Here is a 19,119-nt window from a genome sequence, read left to right on the forward strand (position 1 = left end):
CAAATAACAAATGTAGAACCAGGAGGGTTTGGACTCTGAGAGTTATAATTTAATACTAAACTATTTATAAATGTATAAAAAACGAAGTATAATGTGATAAAAACCTAACATTTTAAAAATAGCTGGACAATTAAATTCAACTACAATAATATAATAAATTATGAGTATTCAGTATTATGACATATTCGAGTATTAAATACCACGAAAATATCGTTAATTATTTTGGTCGGGAATAGGTTTTGGTTTTTAAACCGGGATTGAAATTACGAGGTAACCGCTTTGATGTTAATATTTAGATATTTACCTTGATTACCGATAACCAATAACCGCTTCCAGCATTCCAAAACTATAAGCGGTTATCGGATTTCGGTTCTTAAATTTATGGTTTTCGTTACAAATCGGTTACCGGTTAGCTCTGGTTATTTCAATCTTCTATGTTAACAAATTTATCAAATTGGAACCCTATGTGACACATAATAGTGATTCAACTATAAATTTTCTCATTATTATGGGTTCCCAACATTGAAAAATATTAATTGGTACCAGATATTACCCAGTACTTGGGTGGGCCATACCAACATTGAAGGTAAGTACAAATGATTAAATGTTAAATAAGTTTTGACTTTCGAAACTTCACATACACAAATACACGATCAATCGTGTAGCCGAAACAATATAAGCATATAAAAATGTTTGAATAGTCAATTTTATTTTTTCTTATATTGGCCATGGCTATACCTGTTAAATGTTTGTTAAAAAAAAAAAATACAGATTTTGCTTTGTTTTAATGTTTTAAAAGTGTAGGTAGTTTGATAAACTTCTTGAAATATGCTACCATGGTCAATAAACTAAAAATTTAATACGAAATTCATCGAAAAACGGTTTTTTTTTTTAAAAAATTACGTCAAATTATTTGGGTGAAGGAATTAGTTTATACTTTAGAAACTTCACATGCAGAATTAAATGTGTAACTGAAACAATATGGGCATGTAAACATGTTTAAATAGTCATTTTTCTTATTAAAGCCACTTCTATCTTTTGAAAGTTTTAAAAAAAAAAACTGATTTTACGTTGTTTTGAGTGAGTATAGCACTTGATCAAGTTGTTTATGCTTTTATAAAACAATAATACTTATAAGCATAGGCGTGCGCAGACATTTGTGGCAGGGTGGGCTAAGTCAATAAATATTAAGAAACCAGAACTCTGATGGAAGAAACAATATTAAAATGTTACATACTTTAATTTACCTACTCATAATCACCCACTATTTAAGGCATAAATCATTCATATGATTAAAAACAGATACATATTTTTTTTTAAATTAAATAAGAAATATTGTAATTGCCAACACAGTTTAATACAATTTCGCAATCTGTAATGGTAATATGACATAATATGTTGTCAATTTTATTTTTAAAGGCATTTAATTTATTATTATTTATTATTATTGTGTATCAGTTATTTTTCACCTACCTATTTAATGTTTTATGATTTTTGAAAAATCAAAAATCGTTATGTTTAGAACATGTATTACTATGTAAAAAAATTCTGGTACGGCTCGCAGGGTGGACCACAGCCCACCCGGCCCCCCTGTGCGTACGCTTATGCTTGTAGGTACATACCTATTTTGCTTCACATAATATATGCATTATAAAAAATGCATATCTATATATATTTGAAATTTGATGTTTAATTTTCAAAATATTTTGACTTATTTTAAGCTAGAAATTCATAAAAATTAGGTGATTTATACTTAAGGTTAAAAAACCCAATAAAGGGTTCACCATAACTTTTTCTTTAAATAACTGTATAAAAAAACTCCGTCAATATAGATAAAAATGTATAAGCGTATGAAATTTTAATTTTTACGAAATCATGTAAAATAACGATATATCCTAAAACGATTAAAAATATTTTTTGATTTTTTGTAGACACCTAGACTGACAAATCATCTCCGTTCAAAATCGGTTTTCGTATACAATTATACCTGTCATTGCATTCAAATTTAACACATCCATTATAGTGACCTTACTCTCTATCTGTACTATAAAATATATAATAATAAAATGTTTAATGATATTTTTATTTTTTTAAGACAGTATCATCAGTTCGATAACTTATAATATTATAATATAAATATATTATATTTCTTTTATATATGTCTTATATATGTCTTACGCCGTGTAGAACTAACGTAGGGACCTGTCTTCTGCTATGCAGGAAACTAAGAACTAACATATGTACCTTTTTATTTCCATGTATAGGAACTTACATATCACATAATTTGTAGGAATTAACGTATATATAATTCTTTACCTGCTACTCTTGTGTAAGAACTTACGATTCTGCTACTATACAGCAGAGCGATACCCACTTGTCCAGTGTCTATCTTATTTTATATTCATTTTAATATTCTACAAGTCTTTAAAATAAAGTGTAATAAAAATTAAAATTAGTGTAAATGCATACCAACTTCCCACGACAATATTCATACCAAATTCTTACGATTCATTATTGTACATTTATATACAATAATATTATTGGATGTAAATTATTATAGTACATATTTCTGATACTAAAAATCAAAACTGTTTTATTAATGAATAACATTCAAAAATAAAAACAATTACAATAATGAGACCCTTATTATAATATTATATACTTTTTATAAACTGTGACTCGACAAACATAATACAAAAGGCCTATCATTGTACAATATAGAAAATAAATAAAACGTATTTAATCGGACACATGCATATAGGTACACACGACCATAGATAACACTCAGTCTCTTCCGGCCAAAGCTGTTGCGTAGAATCTAAATACATTGCATTATTCGTGATACACTATAATATAATATTATTTATTATTCGCCTCGTCGTTCACGTTCGTATCCGGTTGTCGCCGATAACGCGCAATTGCACGCCCGTACACGGAAACAGCTGGGTTTGGGCACTGCTGAGTCACTTTTATTCCGCGCAACACCCGCACGGCATTCGACGCTAATAATTCGCCATCACCGTCATCGTTAGCCGGGGTCGCTTTGTCGTCCGCACCATCCGTCCTACCCACCATCCACCGCCGTTTCACACGATAAGAGCCGCTGAACCGCAAGAGTGTCGTCTCGCACGCGATATATTTACATCATTATAATATCATATGGACACCGGTCATATAATATGGCGTGTTCCATGTTCCTCCCGTTTTTCGTCGTATTTTCATTACGAAGCGCCGACAAAAATTTCACCGCGACGGTATTGTAGGTACTACATTATTATATTGTACCCACGGCGTTGAACCGAAGTTCTTTAAATCTATTTCGTTTGCGTCCACCGCCGTGATATATTATTTTGGTCACTCTCGGCGGTTTCGGATCACGAACCTGTTCATAAATACCATTGAAGTAGAGCCAATAGAGGTACGGACCCTTCGCCCATGCCGGCAATACCCATCATAATATTATTATACGGTCCATACCGACTATACCTATTTAAATAACGATATTATTAAGGAGGCTACGGAAAAACACACGCCTATATGTAACCCGACATTTTCACGTCCCTTTTTCGTCGGCGATGAAAATATTTTCTCGACAGATACCTACCGTTATTCGTCGTGTCCGTATTTCTCAGCTTGTAGTTTGCAGAATGCGTGCAAATTTACACGTCGTGTAAGCACTCTACCGTTCGCGTTCAAGCGATGAAATGGAGTGTAATATAAATAGACGATGGGATGTATACATATTATTATAATATTATTTGCATAACTTAACGTTGATGACTCTCCGCCTCACTTGCTGTCACCGCCACCGTAGTGGTAAGTGTATACACGTCAGACGCGCTCTTAGATTAATGTTTATTTTATTCGTTTTAAGAATATTGTTATTGTTTTCATTAGTTTTGCGTGCGGTTATAATATCGTATATTCTATCGCATAAAATATGATATATTATATACCTATATAAGTATCTGTAAGGCGAATACGACGAATCTTTACACAAATGGGTGTAGGTACTTTATTGACAGTTAAAATTAGAATAATGAAATATTATATACATCGTGCCGTTTTTTAGCGAGGTAAACATAGAAAACAAAAACAAATAGTGCCCCATCCGGTATTCCGTATATGATTATTAATTATTATACATATTATAATATTAAAAACGCTCGTTGATATAAACGATATAATACAGTAGCGTCGTGGTAATCCAAATATATAAGTTAATCCGAAAGACACGATAATACGATCGGCTTCGAGTGTACATCGCCGCCGTTCTATTATTGTACTTATACGTATATGTGGACCAATACAATAACGATCATAACGTTAGATTATTACGACTGCACACGTTGATAACGATTGTTATTTGTTAGTCGCGTGTCAAACTTATATAGTGATCGTTAGTTTATTGTGATTTCATTTTTTTCGAAAAAGTACATGAAAATGGCACCACGTAAGTAAAGTCATATTAGGTAATCTGAATTCTGAATGACACTACCTTTCCTCAATTCCCTTCGGATTATCGCGACACTACGTAATAACAAAATGTATACGATGTTCCATTGCAGTATATATATATATATATATACGTAGCTGCTAGTTTGACAGAAACGCGTCGGCCGATGGATATGGTGAGATCTAAATTGAACGTATATCGTTTTTGATCTTCTGTCTTTCCCCTTTTGTCTTTGTTTCCAAATTCGTCTTGCCATGCAGATATATGATGTTTGAATGGATGATTGTAAAATTTCCCGGGTCTACTTGACTACTTCTGTACTATACCTGACAGAAACAAGTAAAAAAACTCTCCTAGGTATACTTGACAGTACTACTGATTTAATTTTAAAAATGTTTTCGTGGGCTATAATTATAGTTAAAATAAAAATAAAACAAATTGAATATCAAATTTCATTTAAAAAAAAGTCAATCATATAATAATATTATTAATATTAAATATTAATCATAATCATAATAATATAAATTAATGTATTTAGCTGCTATGACCAGTATGATTTATGAGCATAATATTATAGTGAAAATAAAACATAAAATAAAAATAAATACAAAATAGGTAGGTATATATATTATAAAATAAAAACATTTAAATTTAATTTTTATGATAATATGAACATAAAAATTTCAAAAAACTTAAAGTATCTATTTTTTGGTCTTGATAGTTTATTGTTTTGTGTGATAAGGTTTCTTTTCTTTATTTCCGGTATGAAAGTTTTTAAATGTATTGTATCTTTGGATTTTTATGTACACTTCAGTTTAAAAATCTGGTTCACTGAATCACAGTGTGACAATAACATTTAAAACAACTCGGGAGAGTTTACACATTCCTTAATAGGGGTGGATTTAGGTATGTGTTGGCCCCTGGACGAAATGCATATTATGGGGGCCCCTTATACATAAACAAGGAAATAATTTTTTTTACTTATTAAATAACATTTATTATCATATTATTTAGTAGTAGTAACAATTAACTAAATTAATTACTTATTTAATAATAAATAATTATAAAAACAATGAAATCGAGTAGGTATAACTAGTATAAGTAATACCATCATAATATTTTTCCTGTATCCTAATTTAAATATCATACAATTGTGAGGGTTCCTGGGCTGCAGCTCACTCAACCCTCCCCTAAATCTGACCCTGTTCCTTAAACATAACGTTGACCCGAAAGAGTTTACTATTTTTAAAAATCAGGAGAGTTTACCACCGTTCGTTTGAATATCGTTTTCGTTTTTATCCATCAACTGCAGCATATATACCTTTAATCAGACATGAAATAGAAAAGTGTTTTGGTGATGGTGAGAGGACTTTGTTCATTAGAAAAAAAATCTTATATTTAATGATATGATTTTCTACTTTATAATAATAAGATGTAAATATATATGTTTAATTCATTTATAAATGTCTTATATGCAATGTGCGCTTAGTTGTCATGCGCTATAATTAGCAAATTACTACGCCCAATTAACGTGCGCTGAAATTACCGCGTGCAATTGACAGTACACCCTATTAGTGAATGGAATATACGTAACACGCTTATGTTAAAATAATATGGTACGTCTGTATTTAACCAAATATTATTGTAATAATATCATATTATTGGATTTGGATGCGTACTACGTGCTAGAATAAATCTATTACTATTGTATGTTTGTATAATATAGTTTTGGTGTATTGCGTGTGTACTGCAGTGTACCTTATAATAATATATTATAGCCTTTATAGGTGATAGGTGTGCTCGACGGAAGTATACTTACTTCTGAATTTTCCTCTTGAAAAATTTGCTAATTTTCGGACGATTATAATTCTCCGATAAGATCTTACTACAGTTCTAGAATGGACTACCAAAAAATATTGTTCATAACCGAATAATAATATTAAAAATAAAACTCGGTTCATGGTTGCGTAAACTTGTTGAATGCTCATATTCGTAAATCAAATATAGGTATATAGTTTAAAATATTTAAATATAAACAAATTTAGATTTTTTTTATAAAATATTGAATACGAATAAAAAGTTATAAATATTTATTAATTGAAAAAAACAACAGTTACTTAAAATAAATACTACACATCTATACATTTTTATAAAATACTTATAAATTAAAATATAGCATGGTGTTTACATAAACTTAATAAAAAAATTATTTCCGATAACATAGTCATCTCTCTATTGTTTATTTGTGGAATGTAAATAATATATTATTATATTTATAATTTATAATATTATTATAATAACATTAAAATATTTAATTTTAATATTTTAAAGTAGAAAATTGGCTCTAATGTCTAGTTAGGTTGGGATCTCTAATCTATATTCTTTATACTAAAATAATTGCTTGTAGATGAATAATATATATTAGAATATACAACAACATTAAAACAGCGTCATGGATGTCGGACGATTGCAGTAAACATAAAAACGTATTGAACCACAATTTAATTAATTGATTAATTCAATTAATTCATACGTTACAATATTATAATTATTACGCTAACATGACTACATGAGATAGATATACGTTTTAGCACATATTTATGTAAAAAGTGATGAAAATTTAATTATTGTTTTTGACTGATTATGTATTAATTTTTACCTAATTATCATTGTATAATCAATGACCTATATCAGAATGAAGGGTATTTTATAAATAGTTTTTCAATACAATATACAATTTTATTGTGACCTTTGACTAGGTAGATAGGTGCTATGGGAAAATAGTGTACCGGAAATGTATTTCATTACTCTTAAGCCAAAGTAAAAATTTAACTAATTTTTTTTATTCTAAAATCAATGTGTTTTTTTTATCAAATTATATTATGCATCTTTTGTAACTGGAACGAGGGCTGTTCTTGACGTTCTTATACAATATTTTAGTAACTATTAGTACATATCATTAAATTAATAAGTATTTAAAATTACAATAGCTTGGAAATAAATTTACGTACTACCGCAATACGACTGAAAACAGATGATAAACTAAATTAAAATGGCACGTTTGCCACATATATGGATTTTAGAGTGTATAAATCAAACCTCCAGGTATATTACTACTTACTGCTACTTTATAGATTGAAGCGGGATTGTTGTTTTTCCTAAAGTATTAGTTGTTGTAACAAAACTGTTCTGATAACGTATTAAATTTACTAATCAAACAGTTTTATAGAATTTATACTATTTCGTATTTTATTTTGGGATATTGAATTTATTGATAATATCTACAAATACAAAATAGAAATACTATGCTTACAAATTTAAATATTGTGTAGGTTTTCATGTGAGAATTGTAAGACATAATTTTGTATAATAAATTCATTACCACGTTGTTTATATTTTATGAAATATAATAATATATTCTTTTATTAGTCACTATTTATTTATATAGTAATACTGTAATTATTATTTAGGATATTTTAAAAACGAAACCAAGAAAGATTCTATACTGAACTAATTCTTCATAGATGAGCAATATTTTAGAAGTTGGATCATACACTATCTGAACAGCGTTATGGCTCATTACAGAAAGTTCATAAAAAATAAAAAATATTTGAACCACTTTTTTATGATTGGATTATTTTTGCTTTTGCATACAATGGTAAGTTCAATTATTGATTGAATATTATAACTTATAAGTATTAGAAACAAAAAAATATCTTTTTTTTTCATTTAAAAATAAGTTCATCAAAATATTTGTTCAATAATAAACTTAAGATTTCACAAAATAGTTTAAAATTTGTTGTGAAGAGCATTGACAAATCTACGTGAAAAAACTACAACATATCAATGAACGATTCTAAAATTACGGTTTTAAATATTTGTAAACATTTTACAGAATGATTTTAAAACTCAATTAAATTAAGTACTATAGTAATTATAATTAAAACTGATGTATATTATTAACAATAATAAGAAATAAAGAGTTTAATAGGTATATAGTTTATAAGTTCATTATATTATTTATTTAAAGAAAACGAATAACAAACATTATTTTGTTAGCGTATTATTTTATAATCATTTATCATAAATTATAATTTAAATATGAATAAATAGTTTACGTTTTATATTATGTCCATAGCTAACATACGATAATTAGAAATAATACTAACTACTAAACACTAAAGTACTATAACTATATAGCCAGTGGCGTGGTAAAGGTATAGCCAAGTGTGCCTATGAAATCATCACTCTGCTCCGAATTTATGTATGAATGAATTGAAGTTAATAATAATAAAAAAATAAGTTAATTGCTGATTGGGCTGTAAAGATAAAATTTAGTTCAAGGGACATGGTCACTGCAGGTCATATCGACGTATATTTTAGTGGGCGGTAAGAAACGAAAGAATACCATAAACGCGCATTTAATTTGTGCTTTTTGACAGTGATGGACAGTATGAATGGTATGATTGATCTAATTTTTATGATAATACTGATAGTGATAACGGCGATAATCTTGATTGTAGTAATGTGTTTTATCAATATTTAATATTTATAGAAAATAATTAAAATAAATTAAATATTCAAATGTTTATAAATAATTTAAAAATTTTGATTCACACACACATATCATTTATCACATATATATGCCTCATATACGTGCTAATACCAAACTCGGTTTAGAAAACTTTTCTGTACCATCACTGATTTTAACTACGATGAGACCTATACAATTCATTTATACCTTATACCTAACACGAGGTGATTCAGAAGAAACTTGACGAACTTTAATATTATTAAAATTAATATAAATTAACACTGCACAGAAATAAAGCCACAGTATAGATTAAATGTCATCAATTATAATATTTAAGTATATGAGACTTTAATTACTAATATTACAGGCTTATGATTTTAATATAATTCTCATGATATAATATGTTTATTATTATAAATATTAATACTTATTATTTTAAATTGATCACTTACACAGAAATATTGCCATTTATTAAAATATATAAAAATATAGTTGGTCGACTAAACACAGACAAATGGAAACACGTTATCTCGGTGACCCTGATTATAATATATTTTGCGTATATATATGATACATGCATTATGTAATATAATATTTTAATTATCAAAACAGTTATTTTAAATACTTATTCGTTGTCGCATTCAAATTATCTATATATATATTATATTATAATGCAATATTATAACCTGCAGTAATTAACCACGCAACACTAACGAAAATAATAATAATTTATGTACACATGCAGATCCTTAATCACTGAAAGTAACCAATTATATAAAATATCATGACAGTGAGACTAGCGGCACTGGTGAATAAGACTGAGGACAGTAGTACTGGCGAGTCAGACAGCGGACAGCGGACAGCGGTAAACGATTAATAGTAGAGGCGCGTTTGACTTTGATAGTGTTATATTAATAAATGGCAGAGACTGTGATTTGGTTAGAATACAAATATCAGCTGTGCCGATCAAGAATTTTTGTGTACGATGTATAATGATGCGCGTCATCGACGGCGACCGGATGCAGACATAATATTATAGACATATACTAAAGATATATCTTTAATCGTGGACATAACCGACGAGGCGATAATTATTATCCATTATCAGAACCTGTGCGGTGGTGTACTTTCTGCATCGTATTTACTTCATGGGATATTGACGGACGAGTTATGTCGCCGGTGATCACCGATTCCGCAGCACTTTCATCGCGCACAATAACATCGCACATCATATCTGCTAGCCGTCCGTTACTATCGTTACGCACAGTAAAAAAAAAAAAAAACGCTTGCGATATTCTTCCACCTCCGACCGGCCAAGAGAATATTATATTTCGAGGTAACTGGTGCTGTATACTTTTTATTCTTTTTAACCTTGTCCCGTCCGCGTACACTGTGTTATGCCATATATTAATAATAAGATAAATCACTCGGAGGGTACCGTAGTAAAGAATGGCGAAACAAATGACTCAATGTATTAGCGAGTTAAGCAATGTCTGGATACTACCAAAATACATAAGTCATGAGGATATATTTTGTAAACTTAGTGTTGTATAATATTGAAATAACGATCGCATAATAAAAAATTATTATTAGAATTAATATTCAGAATAAACATGGCACGACATTTTAAACAAATTTTCTAAAACTTAAAGATGACGGCGAATATAATGTATATGATTTTTAAATTGTTAATATATTAATCAAAAGTACCTAGCCTCGTTACTTAGATTTAGTTAAATCATAATATCAATACAATCATTAAAGGTATTTAATTTATAATGTTTGCCTTATCACAATACTTATTGTCGAAAAAAGACGGCGAGGTAGTAAGTCACGTAAGCAGGTACTTAATATGTAATTCGATATTAAAATAAATATGGTTTTGTTTTATTTAGACTCTGATGTGAGCATTCCAAATTCGTTCGACACCGCCGTCGGTGTCGAACGAAATGGGTTGCCCGGATTCAATGCGGTGCGTGATCAAAGGTCGGTATCGAAATAGCGACGAAATCAACGCGGCGGCTGTCGATCCGCTGGCCGAACGGCGAACAGCCGTGACGATCGCCTTTAGAAATCGCGAAATCTTCGCGGAGAAACGAAAGAGACGAACGGTAAAGGTAACGACAACGGTGTCGGCGGGAATGAAGTGCACGGAGACCAGGGGGTCCGGGACCGTGACGATCAATTGCACCACATCGCCGTCGGAAAAGCACGCGAACGAAGCGCCGAAGGTCGACGTCGCGCGTCCCACTTGCGGTGCTCCGGGCCCCGTGCTGGACGCGGACCTACGGATTAGCGGTTTAGTTTCGGGCGACACCGCCGTGTCGGTTCGCGGCCGTCATTTTGTCGAGCCGTGCACGGCGTTCCCAGCCCGTCTGTTCGTCGTGCTGCGGGACGGCGCCGTGCAGTTCGCGTCCAGCCATTGCGATCGGCCGGTCAACGACACGTACATGGTCTGTCGGTCGCCGAGAGTGAGTAGTGGCGGCACCGGCCGGGCGGATTGGACTGTCGGCGATGGACGGCTGTTGGATTTCGGGCTGAACGTGATGGACTTTGCGGGCGGCGATCAGTCGCTCTCCGTGGACGGGCCGTCGCTCGGTTATCGCGTGCACCCGGATCCGGTGCTAGTGGACTTCGAAACGGACGCGCGCGGTTCGGTGATCGTCAACGGCCACCACTTGCAGGACGTATAACCCGACAACGTCGTCGTGCGGTTTCCCGATCTGTCGGCCGTGGGTTGCGCAGTCGTGTCGGTCACGCAACACATCGTCGTGGTGTGCGAGCCCACCGCGTCGGTCGCCGAGTCGCGGGCGATTTCCGTAGCGATCGGCGATTCACCGGAGTACACGGTGTTCAAAAGAGCGTCGCTTCGACCCGACGGTCCGTCCGCACCGACGAATTATTGCCGGTGTCTCGCCATGGCTGTCCTGTCCGCACTGCTGGTGACGTGTGTATGCGTCTCGACTCGTTGTTGTCTCCGAACGAAAAATCGATACGACGTGTCGAAAACGATCAGTAACCCGCCGGTGGCATACGCAGGATCGCAGGACTTGCACGAGCCCACCGTTGTTGTTTGACGGTTGTTCGATCGTTTATTTAGTTATAACATATTATAATATTGTCAATTGAATTAACAATCTGTTTTTTTTAATATTACGTGTTATGTAATTATATATATGTCACATTGTCACAACAATAATAGACCACGCAATTGTGGGTAACCGAAATACTTGCTATTACTTACCCGTGTGATTAAGGAGTATTATGATATGTAACTCAAAAAAAGTTGAAGAGGTCGCTGAGCAAAATTATTGAGTGCTAGTGTATGCTTGGTGTGTAAATAGGTGTATATATGTGTTTATAAATTATAAAGGTGTATATACTGCTGTATAATATAATAATTAAATTACAAATAATAAAAAATGAAATAAATTGGGTAAATCATAATAGTTACATAAATATAGAAATTATGGCCCTTTTGGCCCGACAGTTAAAAACAATAATAAATGTAACTACTTGAGCTGATATATAATTACAATAATATAAACAATTAACCTGTGTTGCTGGTAACAATATATGAAACGAATAATAATATTAAATAAATAGTATATAATTCAGAGTGACACAAAAAAAAATTAAAGTACTCACGATTTAATATAATATGGTATAGTGGAGCGTAGTCTACTCAACTGGTCCTTACCCCACGAAAACGACAATAATTTCACACATAAAACACGAAAAATAATATATTACAATAAATTCACATCTCAACAATACAAAACAGTAGTGATTTGCGCATTTTTAAATTAATATATAAGAATTATAAAAACGTAACGAGATACAGAAATACAGAATTATAAGACTATAATAATAAATAATTTAGCGTACATTGCATATTTTAATGATGTAATAAAGTATAGTGATTCGTGCTCACAGTTGTTATGTTATATATATATAATAATAAAAATCGGTAAAATAACTTCTCGGCTACTGTCCTATTGTCAGTGGATCACGTCACAGTAGTTATACAATTTTAACGATTTAAGTTAAAAAACACAATACAGTGGATTCCGCTTAATGTGGGCACGTCGGGACCAACCCTGTTTGCCTACATTAAGCGGTTGCCCATAAAAACCGAAATTAGTTGAATTAATTATTTGTATTGGGACTAGACCATTTTGCCCATATTAAGGGGATGTCCATATTAACCGGTGCCCACATTAGGCGGAATCCACTGTATTGTATAGTGAACGACCTGATACGTCAACGCGTGTTAGAGAAACAAACACAATATAATTAGGTAAATTATTTTTGCTGCTGTGATATAAAAAACAGATGTTATAGACATAGGCTTCAACGCCAATAGATTTTAGATTCGTTTGTTACATTATACGTATCATATAGCATAATAATCGTTAATATTAATAAAGCTTTTTCGTATATTGATATTTTATTTTATTCTTTTTTAACCTAACTAAAAAAATTTTAGATGAATACTTTTGGTCTAAAATATTTTAACCCCAGATAAAATTCTGTGGTTCATTTATTATTATTACTGGCTATTATTTACTGGAACAAATGACGGATAAAATGGGTACCTAATACTTTGTCTCGTGTTTTTTGGAAATTCATTATACTATTTCGCACCGATAGTTTATTATATTACGCTATAGAAGTATACTTTTCTCGTGGAAAATTAAGCATTATGATTTTAATTAGAAAATAAAAATAAAAAACTGTAATGTGACTATAATAACCCAACTTCAAACAAAAGATATAATAATGTTTCTTGTAAATTTAGAACGTATTTAATGACATTTTAAAATGTGATAATACAGTCTAAGCAATGCGTTTGTATGTTCATAACATATTATTGTTAAATTACAATTTTTACACATACTTTCATAAACAGGAACGGAATTTTAGTTGTATACTAACATTGGCAATTATCTATTCAAACATTGTTTTGATTGTATTATCTACGGTTTATTAATACGGGATGAAGTTTGATAAAAAATTTAATACAATTTACATTTTTATGTTGAACGTTGACTATGATACATATTAGTTTGTGATTAAATTTTATTATTCTCATATATAACAAAAACTATAGAATTATTTACTTTTAAATTAAAAAAGTGTTTTTCTTTTCAGATAAATATCAGTTATTAAGCAGCATTTATTTATACTACAAACATTTTTGGTTACTCGGGGAGGTCGATCATCTATCACTATTTTGGTAACAAATTGATTTAAAATATTAATATGTAGTTAATGATTGTCTACAATTTCCCAGTAAAAACCATTCTAGCTCGATACCAATGAAATAAGATAAATATACATAACAAAGTATACTCACTGATAATTATTAAAATGTACAGTTTCAGATTTCGGACATAGCTATAATTTTAAATAAATCTATTCGACACATTTCCCTTGCAAAAATCACCACGCAATAAACTTAAAATTCTATTAGATATTGTGTTGTATGTAGAATAAATATTGTGTTCGATTATATTATTATAATTATAGGTATACATACCCGTATCATTTTGTTTTATTATTACTTATTATTATTTTTTATAATTTTATTATTTGGATGGGAAGATTGTATTTTGTATAGTTAGAAGTACCTCGAGTCCCAGACATCAATTAATCAGTTATTTTTGTTAAATTTTACTTAAACATAGTTAAATTCCTACATACTTAGCTGAATAATTTTTATAAAAATTTTATAATTTTGAAAAATATACAAGTAATCTTTTTAATTAAAAGTACATTTTCTATAATTAAGTAATTGAAGAAATTATACAAAAACGATTTTATTTATACCTATGAGCATATTATATAATATGTATATATATATATTATTATTATTAGTATATATTATATTGATAAGTTCTATTTATATATGATACAATAAAATATACATAATATAACATAATTTATTATGCTATTTTTTATTTATAATAATTATAATATTTATTTGAATATTTTGAAGTAAAAATCTTAAAATAATCTATAATTAAATAATTGTTTACAGATGAATAATATCTTAGAACATTCATTATTTGGACGATATCATGGCTTATTGCAGAAAGCTTAACAAAAATAAAAATTATGTGAATTGCTATTCTTTCAACGGACTACTTATACTGGTATACACAATGGTAAATACAAATATAAATTAATAATTATGATTTAGAAAAAATAGAAAATATTTTAATTTTATTGAAGTCTATATCAAAGTATCTGTTCAATAATACTTAAAGAATTTACACGAAATAATTTAAAATTTAAAATGAACATTGAAAAAAAATTTATTTTATCATAATATTCAATAAGTTATTCTATTTCAATATATTTTAGTAGTAAATATTTAAAAAAGTTGTTTAACAGAATTATTTGAAACCGAAACTTACATAAAAGAAAAAATATTGAATAAACTATAAGAAGTTTACAATTTTATATATAAAATTATAAAGTAATATAAACGTAATAAATATAACAATAATCTGCAGAATCTTACATCGTTTATTAGATTTAGTCAAAATATAAATATAGTTTTTAAAAATGTTTCGAGTACATTATTAGAATCCTAAAAATTAATAATATTAAAGAAAGTGGGCAAGTGGGTATCGCTCTGCTGTATAGTAGAGATGGAGAGTAGGTCACTGATCACCATAATGGATGTGTTAAATTTGAATGCAATGACGGGTATCATTATATACGAAAAACGATTCTGAACGGAGATGATTTGTCTGTCAATGATAATTATAGTTGGATATATTATATAATTACGTATATTTAAATTGTAATATATCGTTATATTACGCGATTTCGTAAAAAATTAAATTTCATACGCTCATAAAATGTTTTCTATATTAGCGCTGGAATTTTTTTTTACAGTTACTTGTAGAAAAGCTTATGGATAACCTTGTAGTGGATTTTTGAACCTTAAGTATAAATCAAAAAAATTTTATAAATTTTCAACTTCAAAATTCCTTGCAAATTTTCTGAATTTTGATATATTTCGTAAACATTTGAACTTTAAATAGTTATAAACAAAAATTGTGACTAACGATTTTTGATTTTTTCTTACTACGATAGGTACAACTTATAATAAACCTTGTATTAAATTTTAAAGATTTTTTGGATAGCCGAATTTTTTTTATTGGCATTTTAAGAAAAAACCTTAGAAAAGTAAAAAATTTCAATTGTCTATAAGTAGCTTAAAAAAATTCAAAACATTTTGAAAATTTAATCGTAAATAGATAACCATAATATAAACATTTGGTGAAAATTTCAAGTATTTACAATGATTCGTTTTTGAGTTACAAATAGATATGTCGAAAAGTGGTTATGCGTAAAAATTCCCGTTTTCCGTAATTTTTTTAGGGTTTTTCCCGACGTTTTTGAAAAATACTGGAAATCAAAGCATTATTACTACTCCAAAACGTGATGACAGACGCAAAAATAAAAAAAAATAAAAAAAAAAAACACATCATTGTAAAATCAATACATTTATCACTTCGTTCAGAATCTAAAAAAATAAACTTTAAAATGCAAATAAAAATTAATAATTGGTTTATTTCATTAGATGTTGGTGTTTGAATCATATTGTAGTACATTGGAAACGGAGTCAAATAATATCAATTGTTCGAATGCACTAACATGCACTAAATGTACAATCAAAGCTCAGTGTCAATGGTCCCTAGAACAACAGAAGTGTATAAAAAAGATTCTTATACATTTTTCAAGTTTAACAGCCTCTACTATAGGGGAGTGTCCACAGTTTTCAGTTTATAAAGAGTATGATTATAATGATTATTTTGTTAATTTGAAATACATTGTTAAGGTATCAAATGATTCAGTAGGATTCATAAATTATCTTCGAATCAGTGAAATTATTTTACGAAGAACATTATACCGTGATCAATCTTTGATCAAGGGAATAACAAATGATAGTTTTATATTTTCATTACGCATAACGGCAATATTCTACAAAATATTCAATATTCCGTCGATTACTGAATTTATTTTTATCGAGTTCAATGGCGTTATGCTGCGGTTCGACAACGTCGCCGATCATTATGTTACGTTTTATAGACGTGATGATAAATGTGCCAATGACGAGAAGGACAAATCCTGTGCGACTTGTGCATGGAATTACAATGGGTATTCTAACTACTTGAAATGGTGTTTGAACGAAAACGTTTGTGAGGGTCGAAAGCAGTTGTACCTGAAGAACAACGCCGAAGATATAATTTCTGTAGCATCATTACTAGACCGGCGGAACGAAGAAGTGTATGTGACGAATGACTGTCCTGAAGTCAACGTGACAGCGGTCCATCCGTTGTTTGGACCGCATACTGGTGGAACGGTGGTAACGATCACAGTTAGAAACCACAGGATACTTGTGGAAAACCAAATAGTACTAGTGATGGTGGCAGGAATGGTTTGTACGGACCCAAGGACATCGGGATCCGAAACGATCACTTGCACCACGTCACCATGGGTAAACGTTACAGGAGGACCACCGGCTCTCGGTCCGATCCTGGTCAAATACTCATCGGAAAAAGGCGGATTAACAATAGAATCGTCGCAGAGATTCCAGTATGACGTGCGTCCTATTTGTGGCTCACCCAGACCCGTACTGGACGCGAACCAACGACTTAGAGCTTTAGAATCGGGAAACATCTCCGTGCCGGTGCGTGGTGTTCATTTCGTCAAACCATGTGTTGTATCCTCCGCCCAACTCTTCTTCGTGTGGCCAAACGATACAATGCAGTTCGCGTCCAGTGATTGTGATAAACCGGTCAACGACACGTACATGGTCTGTCGATCGCCAAGAGTGGACAGCCGTGTCTGGCGTGACGCATACTCGTCTGATGAAGGACTCTTATTGAATTTCGGACTGAATGTGATGAATTTCATTGGAAATCAGTCGCTTTTGGTGTATGGGCCGTCACACGGTTTTCATGTACTCTTCGATCCGGTGCTAGTGGATTTTAATATAATAAACAGTACTGGTTCAGTAGAATTCAACGGGCGCTACTTGAATCACGTGCAGTCCGACGTCATCCTGATAAGGATCCCAAAATCATTGGCAAAAGGTTGCAAATCCGTGCTGGACTGCTTAGTCGTGGCGGCGTGTTGTGAAGATGTGGTGTTTTCACAACAACGTATGATATGCAAGCCGAACGTGACCATCGCTCCAGTTGCCACTGCATCACGCTACATCTTGGTCACAATAGGCGATCGGTTGTCGTATACCGTTCCTAATAGATCGTCACCCCCCGATCATTCAGATCTTACCGGCCCCGTACAACCATACATACTTTTCGACTGGTGGCGAACGATAATTTCCTTGTCCATGTCGCTATTGATTGTTTTTGCGTTGGTTTGTTGTCTAAAGACCAAAAATCAGTACGACTTGACGGAAAATTTTCGTTATCCACCGGTGGCTTTCTCAAGATCATAAGCTGGCCTGCACATACACACTGCGATGTAGTTTTAAATCATTAATTAGTTTTCAATGTATTCATCTTGATTGTTATTATTACCTACGTAAACATAATATATTATAAAAAATATACGTGTTTTATTGCCAATATTATTCCCAAAAAGGAACTTGTTTTGATAAAATTAATGAAAAATTAATTTTAGAATATTCCAAATAATTTTATTATCTTCAATGTTCTAATGATACCATTATAAATTTATAAAATTACTAATAATAATATGCTCAATGTGTTCTATTATTTTTATTTTGTTCAATTCTTCACCAAAGAATTTTTAAATTAAATATTTTTTTGATTTTACGGGAATTAACATGAAATAGTTAAAAAAAAAATTATATGTTTTGTTTAGACATTAAAAAAAAACATATGTCGATAGTTTCACAAATAATATAATAAAATCATTTTTTTTTATATATTTTATCAAACAGTGCTTAATTTTTTTTTTATTTATTAGTGAACGTAGGATTTTTGTGATTCATGATTTTAATGTAGTACTGTTTTTTAAATGCTAAATTATAATCATGGTATAAACGAATGTACTTATATACTGTATTAAGTAATAATAGCATATAATCACCAGATTTTTGTTATATTATAGATATATT

The 19,119-nt window shown here is 30.8% G+C and overlaps 1 protein-coding gene across 3 annotated transcripts; it reads left to right on the plus strand.

Annotated features, from left to right (window-relative positions):
* Window positions 1–8,095: 8,095 nt before the first annotated feature.
* Window positions 8,096–18,735, plus strand: LOC132917189 (uncharacterized). 3 transcript variants are annotated; one of them, XM_060977807.1, is made up of 4 exons: window positions 8,096–8,114; window positions 14,145–14,229; window positions 15,034–15,160; window positions 16,591–18,735. In XM_060977807.1, exons 3-4 carry the CDS (start codon window positions 15,074–15,076, stop codon window positions 18,472–18,474), a joined length of 1,971 nt encoding a protein of 656 aa, XP_060833790.1. In that variant the 5' UTR covers window positions 8,096–8,114; window positions 14,145–14,229; window positions 15,034–15,073; the 3' UTR covers window positions 18,475–18,735. The 3 variants fall into 3 exon arrangements, with proteins under 3 accessions (XP_060833790.1, XP_060833789.1, XP_060833791.1); XM_060977806.1 differs by lacking the exon at window positions 8,096–8,114 and adding an exon at window positions 10,860–12,069; XM_060977808.1 differs by lacking the exon at window positions 8,096–8,114 and adding an exon at window positions 14,043–14,061.
* The last annotated feature ends 384 nt before the right edge of the window (window positions 18,736–19,119 follow it).

Source organism: Rhopalosiphum padi, chromosome 1, assembly GCF_020882245.1.
Source record: "Rhopalosiphum padi isolate XX-2018 chromosome 1, ASM2088224v1, whole genome shotgun sequence".
Classification (NCBI taxonomy): Eukaryota; Metazoa; Arthropoda; class Insecta; order Hemiptera; family Aphididae; genus Rhopalosiphum; species Rhopalosiphum padi.